The sequence below is a fragment of the Berghia stephanieae genome, chromosome 3 (assembly GCF_034508935.2).
Source record: "Berghia stephanieae isolate SIO BIC M18660-M18661 chromosome 3, UCSD_Bste_1.3, whole genome shotgun sequence".
In the NCBI taxonomy this organism is placed as follows: Eukaryota; Metazoa; Mollusca; class Gastropoda; order Nudibranchia; family Aeolidiidae; genus Berghia; species Berghia stephanieae.
In genome coordinates this window covers 103,424,805-103,438,751 of record NC_088362.1, presented here as the reverse complement: position 1 = coordinate 103,438,751, position 13,947 = coordinate 103,424,805, and the positions used below count along the sequence as shown (strand labels likewise).

At 34.6% G+C, this 13,947-nt stretch overlaps 1 protein-coding gene across 1 annotated transcript in view; it reads right to left on the bottom strand.

Annotated features, from left to right (window-relative positions):
* LOC144969033 (acetyl-CoA carboxylase-like) overlaps nucleotides 1-13,947 on the bottom strand; it is a 54,790-nt gene that overhangs the window by 3,855 nt on the left and 36,988 nt on the right. Inside the window, 13 exon segments of the mRNA XM_078908000.1 lie at nucleotides 729-1,139; nucleotides 1,781-1,874; nucleotides 2,497-2,611; nucleotides 3,092-3,235; nucleotides 3,825-3,935; nucleotides 4,423-4,520; nucleotides 5,289-5,409; nucleotides 6,073-6,210; nucleotides 6,799-6,930; nucleotides 7,465-7,611; nucleotides 8,389-8,544; nucleotides 9,079-9,196; nucleotides 13,598-13,689. Coding sequence (XP_078764126.1) covers nucleotides 729-1,139; nucleotides 1,781-1,874; nucleotides 2,497-2,611; nucleotides 3,092-3,235; nucleotides 3,825-3,935; nucleotides 4,423-4,520; nucleotides 5,289-5,409; nucleotides 6,073-6,210; nucleotides 6,799-6,930; nucleotides 7,465-7,611; nucleotides 8,389-8,544; nucleotides 9,079-9,196; nucleotides 13,598-13,689 — 1,877 coding nt within the window.

The following is a 13,947-nucleotide window of genomic DNA, read 5'->3' as shown; positions in this document are numbered from 1 at the left end:
GCTGACATGAAAGAATAAATCCTGCACAATTATCACAGATTTTTTTTTAAAGAAAGAAGAGGGAACATCTGCAGCTAAATCCAATTCATTGACCATGAGGTACAAGTTGTACAAAAGTTATAAATGTAGTACTGGCAGTGTGATGTGGTTATGGATTTTGGAGTTATGATGCTGTGGTGGTAGAAAAACTGCTGAATTTGGTTTTCAATTTCTTTTTTCTCATGCTATTTTAAGCTTTTCTTGGAGAGTCCAATCACGACAGTAACAGCTTAACGTCTATGTGGATAAATAGAATACTGATCACTTCATAAATGTGTCAGTGCATGACATAATCAGTCGGAAGGTGAAAATTTTGGATTTGCACTTATTTTGCAATTTCTGAAAGAATATGCTCACCATGCAGAGCATTTTAATCTTTATTTGAAGTAAATCGGGTGATTTTTCATGACTTTATGGTGAGGATGTTTGGGAAAGGTATCCAGCAACTTTTTTCAAAGTTCATACTTTTTTCAACTTGACTTTGCTGTAAAAAAATTTAGAAGTGAAATTGCTTTGATATTTCCCGAAGATGTACAAAAAGGGTTGATTTAATCATTTATGACAAGAACTCCTTTTTGATAAAAATTGACCTTCTAACTAAACTTGGCAATATCTTAGTTCAAACCTTTTCACCATCCGACTGATTATGTCATTCAGTGTTATGATTAAAAAGTTATTTTAAGTCCCACCTGCTCAAACTGTCAGCGTACATCTCCATATAGTCAGGATTGATGAGTGGATCCACCACCACCCAGGATCCACCTCGCAGTTCTCCATAGGGAGGAATGTACACGAAGATGGGCTGGCTGTATTCACGGATACCATCCACGATGTAGGATCCAAATTTGAGCACTTGGTCGTACATGTCTTTCATGCCTCCAGAAAACCCTCGCCAGTTGGCAAACATGAACAGGGGCAACTCCTCTCTGGATAAATCTTTGATTGCCTGGGCTGTCTTGTAGGCAGAGTCAGGGAACCAGACTTGACCTGCTTGTTGGATGACCTTGGATTCAGAATCGGCATTGGCTGGATCTGCAGGGATTGTCAACTCAACTGTTCGGGTCTCGACTGCAATGACACCTACTGGAATTCCACCAAGCCTGAAAATTAAATTTCAGGGGCATGAGTCTTGGATGTCAAATATTCTCATATCAGACGAGTTCAATCACTGACCCCCTTTCAAATCATATCTTTGTTTTACAGAAATTTCAATATCAGAGACAGCTTCTCAGCTTTGAAGGGTGTATAAACAAAACCATCATTCAATTACCTACCAATAACATTGATGATAACTGTTTACCAAAAATTACTTCATAAACACTCTCAATATTTTTCCCCAATGGGAATCAATGCTAAAAAAAAACCATATAAATTTACCGTAATTAATAAAAATAAAGATAACCCAATGGGGATAAAAACCATTAAGTTTTTCTAAACTATCAATTGACATAAAAATATTATGTATCAAAACCTGTCGAAAGTTTCTCAAACAAAAACAGATTATCTTATCGAAAAAAAATCCAAAAGTAAAAAATAAAAACCCAACTTTGCATCAACCAAAATGTATGGCTTCTACTCTTGTGTCAATTACACAGGTTTAATTAAATGCCACAGAAGAGATAAAGTGGAATTCAATTCGGTCACATATAACATAGGATAAAGTAGTTAATTCACAACTTAAACCAAAAATCTGAATCTTGAGGAAAAAAAAGATGAATGAGCTGTCTGATCTGATAATTACCTGGCACGTCCAGCCACAACTGTTTGAGCCCATGGTCGCATGATTTCATCAAATGATCCTTTGTCAAAAAATCCTGATAGCCACTGTCCATTCTCTATTGAAATAAACATAACAAGTCAGAAGTTAGTTTCTAGTTTTAGAAGTTAAATCACAACATTTTTTTTTTTGGTCATTTCCTTAGGAAAGGAAACTGGTACAAAGCACAACCCTCCCCTCCCCCCCCCCCCCCCCCCCTCCAAAAAAAAAAAAGGAAACGAAAAACAACTAAGAAAGATTCAAAACCAATGCCTCCAACACTCTTGTGCATTAGAAAAAGGAAGACAAAGAATAAAACGTTCACAAAAAGCGTATCCTGGGAACAATAGCTATCCATAGTCCAACACAGACACTAGTATATGATCCCCATAAAAATGGAGACAGCTGGTTTCTTTCATTTTTCAAGATTTATAAAACACAATTTATAGTTGACAGATTGTGAGCTTCCAACGTAGGCAATTAATTCAATATGTCTTTTCCAGTTGATTGGGATAAGAAATTAGTAGTGACAAACATCAACTTGAAAAAATTTTCAACAGCACTCAGGACTAATATTGACCCCTTTGCTTGAAAGGCAAGAGCTCTATCAAATGAGCTATTGGGATCTGTAATGAAATGTGTTCACGATAAAAAACGGTTTCTTTCCATGGATACTCTTGGTTTCATGACAACACACCAACCTTTTTTGCCAGACAACATCCATCTTGGATCATAAGGTGATCTGGTGGGGATGAAGTCAATGGGACGATCCACGGGATCTTGGGGTTCCATCACTGGTAGAGGACCGCCCCGTTTCTGGTAGATACACATTTTTACATCTTACATCTAAGACTTTTCTCATTCATAAAAAAAATTAATTAAAAATAGAAACTTTAGCACAATTTTGAATATAATAAAATGAAATTTTAAAAATGAACCAGTGGCTTTTTGTTAACCATCTAATGACCATGCAAATGATGATGAAGATGATGATGATGATTATAATGATGATGATGGTGGTGGTGGTGGTGGTGGTGACGCTACTAAACGATAGATAAGTTTGATATTTTAATAACGACAATTGATCATTTACTAAAAAATTCATATGCATTTTAAAAATAGTTCTCATCCACAGACAAACATGATAATTTTGAGCACTGTCTTTTGCTTGCATAATGTCACATCCAGCACACGGCAATTTAAAGATAATTCAAACCAAACAAACATTAGCAATCATATTGATAAATTGATTATGGAACCGATTCTTGGCATGTCAAAATTTTAAACCAATCTTACCGGAGGCATGTAGGAAAGCCAGTGCAGGATGTTGGCCACCCCTTCAAAGTCATCGGGGACCATGGAGTGAGACACTCCATTATTGTACATGATTTGAACACCACCAAGCTGGCTATTGCTGGTATAGACTTCTCTGCCCAGTACCTAAGGGTCAGGAAAATTATTTAAACATAAGATTTAGATTTCATTGAATCATTAAAAAAAATCATAATATTAATTTGTTTTTACAATAATATCATTGGTGTTTTACACTAAAACTAAGATGTTTTCAAACTGTTGAGATTGTTTTAACGTCTTTAGTCAGTTTTGATACATGTTATATCATATAATGTCAACGTAGATGGAATTATGGTTAACACAATTGGATTCTAACCCGAAGGGTAGTGAGTCCCAACAATCTGTAAAAAAAGGTAGTTAGTCTCTTTATATCTTCACACACTATGGTTAAACCAAGGCTTTGCTTCACTAACAGGCAATCCCCAAAAGTCTATTTAGACAATTTACTTTCTTATACAATAAACAGCATACAACCTACCAAATAGAAGCTCATCCCCCCTTTGAAAAGCAAACTAACAATAGGTAATTTTCTAAACAGTTTACATCGTGCTGAAGCATGGGTGTCAATTCATAGGTAATTAATTCACTTCATTGATGGAGGCAAAAAAAAAGAAAAAAGAAAAAAAGGCGAATGCCACAACGCTGTAAAAGAATAAAAAAGATAAATAGCACCCACCTTGTTGAGTGCCCCAGCCCCTGTCAATATGATGGAAGAATTTTCTACTTGGACAACTCTCTGTCCGAGACGAACCAGATATGCACCAATTCCAATAGCTCTGCATGATACCTATAAAAAAATTAATTAATTAATAATAATAATAATAATAATAATAATAATAATAATAATAATAATAATAATAATAATAATAATAATAATAATAATAATAATAAAAATTATAGATTTCATAGATTTATAGACTTAAGTACAAACTCATTGTATGGGGAATCTATAAATTGTTCTTGAAGATTAAAAAATTAACCAAAAAAATTTTATTTTTTTTCTGTATACAAAATAATCATTCGAAATTGTAATTATTTAAAACAAAATATAGCTCAAAATTACGAGATAAACAAGTACTCTATGAAATTTGGACTGCCTGTTTGGTTTAAAACCCAGAAATCGAATGAATATTATCCAGTTTGAGAGACGACTTTTGTTTTTTTAAATGCAACATTTGTTAAAAGTGAGCTACTCTGATAAACAGAACTTGTGACAAATATTAATATTTGAAAATTCCAAATTTGATTTTTTGACAGGTTAAGAAGAGCCTCACCAGATTAATTGTGACGACCTCATTGTATGCTTGTGAGGTTTCTCCAGCAATCATCCCGGCCATCCGAAGGGACTCCACTCCAATACCATTCTCCTTTCCTAAACATGTGAAGGGGTAAATAAAATCAATTAAAATCATTTTGAAAATATTAGTTTCATTGTATACAGGCCAAGTGAAATTAGCTCATCTATTCGATTAAAAAAAAAAAAAAATAAATAAAAAAATAAAAAAAAGAACAAACAAAAACATTCCATGTTTATAGCACTCATGAAACATTACTTAGTCTTTGAAACATTCCTAACTGACGATTAAAAAGAAAAACGAATATCATAATTTGCACATGCATATTTAAAGAGCATTTCTCCATCAAGGCAACATTTTTGTACAGGACTCTTATTATACCTGCTACTGCATATAGCTCATCAATCAACACCTGTCATAGGCAGGGGAAGGGGGGGGGGGGGTAGTGTGTGTGTGTGTCAAAAGCCTTATCTGAGAACACAAGATGGCTGCGCTTTGCTATTCTGCCATAAACTGAAACAATAAATTTTTTTTTTTCATTTCGGCCAGAAAACTTTTACTTTAACTCTCTCCTTACCAGCTATTTTTAGAATTTCCCTCGAAAATTCACACTCACCCAGCACAAAAATAGACTTTTTTACTCAAACAAAAATGTACCAAGTGAGCTCTACAACACAGTTGTTTGGTATTTATAGCTGTAATCAAAGCATTTCTTTAAATTTTGTGATGTACAAGAGAAATCAGAATGAGAAAATTGTCGGTTACATCGTAACGAATGTGATGATTTTCCTATGGGTGGTAAGGAGAGGGTTAAATATTGATGCATTAAGGTGGCTCCAACTTACCAATGATATCTGTGATCATATAGCGAGACTCGCCTTCATCTTCTATCAGATTGGCCCTGACAGAATTCATGTTGCTGACCTTCTTGAACTCGTCTGGACGCAAGTAAAGATACTTGAAACCCTGAAGACAGAAGAAGTAATCATGGATCCAAAATTCATTGCCAAAAATTAAAAATTCATCAGTTTTGATAACTGCTGACTTTTTATGTGCTTATATAAAACTGTAAACATTCGCCAACAATAAATAACAATTTGAATTGAGTGTTGTTCATTGAGCCAAGAGGCCTTGTATAAACTAAAGTCCTCTGTATTAATGATTGGATAAGAAATTTACCATTTCATGGCTGGACTTAATTTCTTTAGATTAATAATTTCTTCTTTCATTTATCCCATAAAAACAGCAGGTTTAACACTTTTCATCAACAGGGCAGTAACATTGATATAACTCTGGGTTTATTTCTCATTACTGTTATTGATCTCAATGAAAATGGTAAGAAATGATGTGAGATTAAAGTTAAATGACCACCACCTCCATCCCCTGCCCCCATGTAATCGGTTGGCAAATAAGATGAGATTCATATTGAAAACATACAAAGTATACTGCCCAAGAAAAACAACTTTTACATATTTTTACAGATTTGATTTTTACTTTTAGCAATTTTTTTTTGCATTTCTATTCATATGACAAATTAAATAATTCCCTGTTCATTTTTTTACCAAAGATATCAAAATTATTTCTTTTTCTTCTCCCCTAAAATATGAAACAAACTTTAAAAAACTATACCTTTTCTGGATCATTGGGGTCCTGCCATGCAACTTTAAATAAGTGTTTGAGCTCCTCTGCCATGCCTATTCTGGCCCCGCTGTTGGCTGCCAGGTAAATCCTGGGAATGCCAAGCTTTCTGGAGAGTTCCGATGCTTTCTGTAAATAGTAGATGGTCCCCAATGTTGAGAGTTGTTTCAGTATTTCAAAATTATCAAAAATTAACTTCCTAAGCATCTGTGTGTTCACGATAATCAGATTATTGATAATCAGATTAAAATTTTATTTTATTATATTTGATGTCTATATTGCTTATAATTAGCTTCGTATTTTCATCAATTAGTTTATGACAGTGTATAAATCTGTGCTAATATAACGATGAATGATGTGTAACATTATGATAACTTCCATTCAGGATCAATAAAGTATATCTTATCTTATCTTATCTTATTGCTTTTTAAAAATTCTTTTGTAAAAGTATTCTGAGAATATTTCTTAAATTTGAGAACCTTTTTCCATCATTTATAGAGTAGTCGTGACTTAAATTATCATTGTACAAAGCAAGTAAAATATAAAAAAGAAAGAAAAAAGAAAAATAAGAATACAGATGAAAAAGATTTATCCTTAACATGAAAAACAGAATTGTAAAATCAACTTACAAAAAAAAAGATAACATTTAAATATCCTCAATCTTGTTTTAATTTCAAAAAGTTATTTTCTTTTTGATAAGTGTTTTCCAGTCCAAACCTGAAATAACAAATCTTCCTGCGGACCAAAGGACCCAATCTTGAAGGTCATGTCATTGGCGATGACAATAATGTCCCTTCCTGATGAACACTCGGGTGTTTTCAGGGAAATTTTCCAGGCAACCATACCGATCTGAAATAAATCAAGGCAAGGTTAAAGACCAGACCCAGCCAACAAATTTTGTAAAAAAATATAAATTACAATTAATCATTTCTTTTTTTTGGTCATAAACAGCATCCACAGCTCACATCAAGAGCCCAAACATGGGAACCATAAATCAAGAGTCATCTAGTTCATGCATACAAACCCCAAGAAATGAGATGAGTAGGAAAGTGCCAGAAGACAACAGGAAAAAAAAACCTTGTGGCGGCGATGGGGGCTCAAACCTGCAACCTACTTGTACAACTCCGCCTGGCTGGGGAGATCGTGATTCTACCGTATGAGCTTTCCACGACCCCTTGTTATTATCAACATAAGTGCCGGCTCCACTAATTTTTCTGCATACGAACCCCCTAATGTCCTTCTGGTTAAATCACAAACAAAACTGTAAACCCAAATATTTTAAAATGTGATCCATTATGACTATAACGTTTGCTTCAAATACCCAATAATTTCATTTTCTTGTCTATTAAAACAAACAATAGATTTTATCATCACGTTTTGTACCTCATTTTCTCCAGGCAATCTGTTCTGCAAACAGAGCTCGTTGTGATTGTCCAGTACCATCTCTGTGAAGGACATAATATCTACTGGTATATTATTGGCCTTCTTTCCTCTTCCAGTCAGGAACTCCTCCCATCTTTTCAATAGAGCCTGAGGGGAAAAATGATTTAAAAAAACAACATTTTTCACATTTATATAACACACAGTAACAATGTGGAAGAATAGCCAGAAGCTTGGTTCCGTTGGCAGCTGCAGAGGCCACGTTCAGGAGGGATAAGCCATGATGATGATGATGATATAAGACATTACCAGAGTTTCCCCCTATTTCCCTGCAAGTTCACATTATTTGTATTAGCACTCTTACAACTTTTGTCGAGTATTCACTCGCCACTGAATTGAGTGATAGTTGAGAAATATACATTGCTAACAAATAGTATATTAGATTATAAAGTTGTGACATTGAAGAAATTTTGGAAGCAATGATGAATAAGGCCAAACAGTGCTCACTTTATTTAACAATTTATGAAAGTTCACAAATGACCGACATTCCTTAATTTATTACTTAGTATTGTTGGAAAATGCTTTTTATCATATTTTCTAAACAGGATTTAAACTATAGAGCTATTAAGTATTAATTTCAATTTCAAATCTAAAAAAACAAACAAAAAAAAAAACACCCCAAAAACAAACAAACTAAACTTTTAACTTAATAATAATAATAGATCTTTATTGTCCATAAATATGGCAATTTGTCATTTAGTTAGTTACACTTGTTATAACGTTATATGATAACTTTAACATTGAACTCTCTCTCTCTCTTCCTCTCTTTCTTTCATGCGTGCGATATACACAACATAAACATATTTCATTTTCAATTCGTTACATTTGTGGCAATTCGATACCAAATATTATCATCATTATCATTACCTGTTTGAACATTTCTGGGAAGTCATAGACATAGGTGGTTCCTGATGACTGGGCCTGGTAACGCTTCAGTTGCAAATGGTCTTTAGTAAGATATGGTGTACTGATCAATAAACCATGAAGGGGTCCCTGCTTCTCACCATAAGCCTCAAACATAATCTGAAATCAAATATTTCAGAAATTCTAAGTCGAATCTTATATTTTAACTTCCTCAACACATTGTGCAAAACTTGTGGATAAAACAACTCTTGTGACATTTTAATTGAGGCCTAGATAGGCAAACATCAATCAAATTTGATACGATATAAGCAAGATCTTTTTTTTACATACTGTTATATTCACTAACAACTGCTATACTTAAAAAATCTAGCCATGGCTTTTTGTCAGTGTTCATCGCTACAGGTATCTGGAAAATGCAACAAATAACAGCAACAACTTTTAAAATATGACAGACCACCTCAAAACAGTATTATATCGTGATTGATTTTGAAAATCGAATTCATTAGGTATCTAAAAAAATAAAAAATTGGATATATTCAATGTGTCTTATTGAGGAGAATGAAAATTGTTTCTTGAAGTTCAAAAAAATAAAATTTCACATTATTTTGGATTATTTTGGCTTTCAATCCATTTTTAGCAAATGGTACACTCCGACATTATACCAGATTGATGCGGTGGGTTACAAATTGGTACCTGTCCAGTCCTTGTGTCAGTGACCTCTCGATAGAGGCTGATGTCCAGGAAAAAGCCACTCTCATTGGTGATGAAAATGCGGATAGGGAAGCTTGTGGGAGCTCCTAAGCCAGCAATCCTGTGATAAAGTGGGGGATGAAAGGGATCAACAATTCTTTTAAAATGGGGGCAATAAATATACACAATATGAGATCTATAAGGAAGATGATAATTGTCTCATGGCCAGTCGGAAAATGGTGGGACGATTAAAATAAAACTCTAAATCATTAATTTTTTCGACATATTCCTAAAAAGAAAAAAAAGGCTACTGAGTTATTTTGTTTTCCGAGTTTTTGTCACATGTTTTATAACCCCCTGGTAAGGCAAAAATGAAAATGACGAATGAAAAACTCTTGTTACTGTAGACTAGTGATAGTAACAACTTCCATAATATTGTATCTATCCACATCAAATTGGTCAATATGCATAGAAGAGGACAGCACAAGCATGCCCTTCACTTCCTCAACGCAATTACTTGAGATTAGAAGTACAGCAAAATGATGAAATATTATATTTGAGTTTTTCAATTTCAAAAATACTGGCTATGAGACAAATACAATCGAAGAAATGGAAGTAACATTGTGCTTTGTATTTTATTATATCAATTTTGTCACTTTATCGCCTTTTTAATCCAAAAGCGAACATTTTACCCAGAAACTAAATACCAGTAGATGTAAGATTATCATCATCATCATTGCCTTTTTCACCCTGGGTCAGGGTATAGGCCACAGACAATCAGTTTCCATCCTTCTCTATCCCGAGCTAACTTTTTTATCTCATTCCATGTCTTACCACTTCTCTGTATATCAGCTTCTTTAATTCTTCTCCATGTTCCTCATGGCCTTCCCCTTGATCTTCTGCCCAGAGGGTTCCAGTCCAATACTTTCTTTGTTATAATGGAGTCATTCTTTCTATTCGTGTGTCCAATCCACCTCCATTGTCTTCTTCCTATTTCCTCTCCCACTGGTTTCTGCTGTGTTCTTTTCCATACTTCTTCATTTTTTATTCTATCCATCCATTTTATTCTGAGTAGCTTACGCATGCACCTGTTTACGAAAATCTGTACCCTCTTTCTATATGTAAGATAGGAAATCCTAAATCAGATCTATTTTCTCAAATTTAAATACATATATGACTTATATTGTGGAAATTTAATAACTGATGGAATTTTTTAATTCTCACAACCAAAAAGTAAGTCTCATAAAAATGTCAATGGACCGGACTACCAAAAAGTAAGTCTCATAAAAATGTCAATGGACCGGACTACCAAAAAGTAAGTCTCATAAAAATGTCAATGGACCGGACTACCAAAAAGTAAGTCTCATAAAAATGTCAATGGACCGGACTACCAAAAAGTAAGTCTCATAAAAATGTCAATGGACCGGACTACCAAAAAGTAAGTCTCATAAAAATGTCAATGGACCGGACTACCAAAAAGTAAGTCTCATAAAAATGTCAATGGACCGGACTACCAAAAAGTAAGTCTCATAAAAATGTCAATGGACCGGACTACCAAAAAGTAAGTCTCATAAAAATGTCAATGGACCGGACTACCAAAAAGTAAGTCTCATAAAAATGTCAATGGACCGGACTACCAAAAAGTAAGTCTCATAAAAATGTCAATGGACCGGACTACCAAAAAGTAAGTCTCATAAAAATGTCAATGGACCGGACTACCAAAAAGTAAGTCTCATAAAAATGTCAATGGACCGGACTACCAAAAAGTAAGTCTCATAAAAATGTCAATGGACCGGACTACCAAAAAGTAAGTCTCATAAAAATGTCAATGGACCGGACTACCAAAAAGTAAGTCTCATAAAAATGTCAATGGACCGGACTACCAAAAAGTAAGTCTCATAAAAATGTCAATGGACCGGACTACCAAAAAGTAAGTCTCATAAAAATGTCAATGGACCGGACTACCAAAAAGTAAGTCTCATAAAAATGTCAATGGACCGGACAACCAAAAAGTAAGTCTCATAAAAATGTCAATGGACCGGACTACCAAAAAGTAAGTCTCATAAAAATGTCAATGGACCGAACTACCAAAAAGTAAGTCTCATAAAAATGTCAATGGACCGGACTACCAAAAAGTAAGTCTCATAAAAATGTCAATGGACCGGACTACCAAAAAGTAAGTCTCATAAAAATGTCAATGGACCGGACTACCAAAAAGTAAGTCTCATAAAAATGTCAATGGACCGGACAACCAAAAAGTAAGTCTCATAAAAATGTCAATGGACCGGACTACCAAAAAGTAAGTCTCATAAAAATGTCAATGGACCGGACAACCAAAAAGTAAGTCTCATAAAAATGTCAATGGACCGGACTACCAAAAAGTAAGTCTCATAAAAATGTCAATGGACCGGACTACCAAAAAGTAAGTCTCATAAAAATGTCAATGGACCGGACTACCAAAAGTAAGTCTCATAAAAATGTCAATGGACCGGACTACCAAAAAGTAAGTCTCATAAAAATGTCAATGGACCGACTACCAAAAAGTAAGTCTCATAAAAATGTCAATGGACCGGACTACCAAAAAGTAAGTCTCATAAAAATGTCAATGGACCGGACTACCAAAAAGTAAGTCTCATAAAAATGTCAATGGACCGGACTACCAAAAAGTAAGTCTCATAAAAATGTCAATGGACCGGACAACCAAAAAGTAAGTCTCATAAAAATGTCAATGGACCGGACTACCAAAAAGTAAGTCTCATAAAAATGTCAATGGACCGGACTACCAAAAAGTAAGTCTCATAAAAATGTCAATGGACCGGACTACCAAAAAGTAAGTCTCATAAAAATGTCAATGGACCGGACTACCAAAAAGTCTCATAAAAATGTCAATGGACCGGACAACCAAAAAGTAAGTCTCATAAAAATGTCAATGGACCGGACTACCAAAAAGTAAGTCTCATAAAAATGTCAATGGACCGGACTACCAAAAAGTAAGTCTCATAAAAATGTCAATGGACCGGACTACCAAAAAGTAAGTCTCATAAAAATGTCAATGGACCGGACTACCAAAAAGTAAGTCTCATAAAAATGTCAATGGACCGGACTACCAAAAAGTAAGTCTCATAAAAATGTCAATGGACCGGACTACCAAAAAGTAAGTCTCATAAAAATGTCAATGGACCGGACTACCAAAAAGTAAGTCTCATAAAAATGTCAATGGACCGGACTACCAAAAAGTAAGTCTCATAAAAATGTCAATGGACCGGACAACCAAAAAGTAAGTCTCATAAAAATGTCAATGGACCGGACTACCAAAAAGTAAGTCTCATAAAAATGTCAATGGACCGGACTACCAAAAAGTAAGTCTCATAAAAATGTCAATGGACCGGACTACCAAAAAGTAAGTCTCATAAAAATGTCAATGGACCGGACTACCAAAAAGTAAGTCTCATAAAAATGTCAATGGACCGGACTACCAAAAAGTAAGTCTCATAAAAATGTCAATGGACCGGACTACCAAAAAGTAAGTCTCATAAAAATGTCAATGGACCGGACTACCAAAAAGTAAGTCTCATAAAAATGTCAATGGACCGACTACCAAAAAGTAAGTCTCATAAAAATGTCAATGGACCGGACTACCAAAAAGTAAGTCTCATAAAAATGTCAATGGACCGGACTACCAAAAAGTAAGTCTCATAAAAATGTCAATGGACCGGACTACCAAAAAGTAAGTCTCATAAAAATGTCAATGGACCGGACTACCAAAAAGTAAGTCTCATAAAAATGTCAATGGACCGGACTACCAAAAAGTAAGTCTCATAAAAATGTCAATGGACCGGACTACCAAAAAGTAAGTCTCATAAAAATGTCAATGGACCGGACTACCAAAAAGTAAGTCTCATAAAAATGTCAATGGACCGGACTACCAAAAAGTAAGTCTCATAAAAATGTCAATGGACCGGACTACCAAAAAGTAAGTCTCATAAAAATGTCAATGGACCGGACTACCAAAAAGTAAGTCTCATAAAAATGTCAATAGACCGGACTACCAAAAAGTAAAAAACAAAAATGAATATAACAGCTTTAAAAAAACAACAACAAAAATATGGGCATGATGGCTGAGTGAATAATGGAGCAAGATTTTATCTTTTTTATATTATATTAAGAGGATCATGACAGCTTTTTTCCTGACCCCCCTGTTCACCCAGCACCAAATGGGTCAACAAAGGGGTCATATACCCTACCCCCTCTCCAAAACCTGGAACTGATATCAACGTCAAGTGCTCTTTCATTTCAACTATCTTGATCCCTCTTGAGATAAATACACTATTACCATGGTGACCTGAATTCCAGTCCACTGTCTGCATATTTGAGTCTTAAGCAAAAAACGTAATCCTTGAAATACCTGCGGTTGACATCTGGGTTTTTTCCATTCTTTATTCTTCTAAATTAAACCCTTAAAAAAAAAATTGTGGTTCGCTGAAAACGGGCAGATTTACTCTTTATTTGGTGAAAACAGTACCTGATAGTAAACTTGAGTTCAGCATTCAGTACACGAAGTTTCCACAAACGATATCCATATCTCATAATCATACTTCTGACAGTCTCCACGAGCTACAAAGACAAAAATATAAAATAAAGAATTATTGCATTGATCTATGTCTAAATCAAACATGAAAACTCTAATCCAAAAACTGAGCAATCAAGAGCAAGTAAAAGTGTTTTTTTTTCTTTTTTTCTTTTGCGAGGGAAAATGGAGTAGAGGGAGGCCAATCAGAAGGTGGTCTTAAGACAAAGCAGACTGGATGGGGAGAACAACTACAGAAGCAGGACGCATGGCACAGTTAAAAAACCAGAAAGGAGTTCCATCAG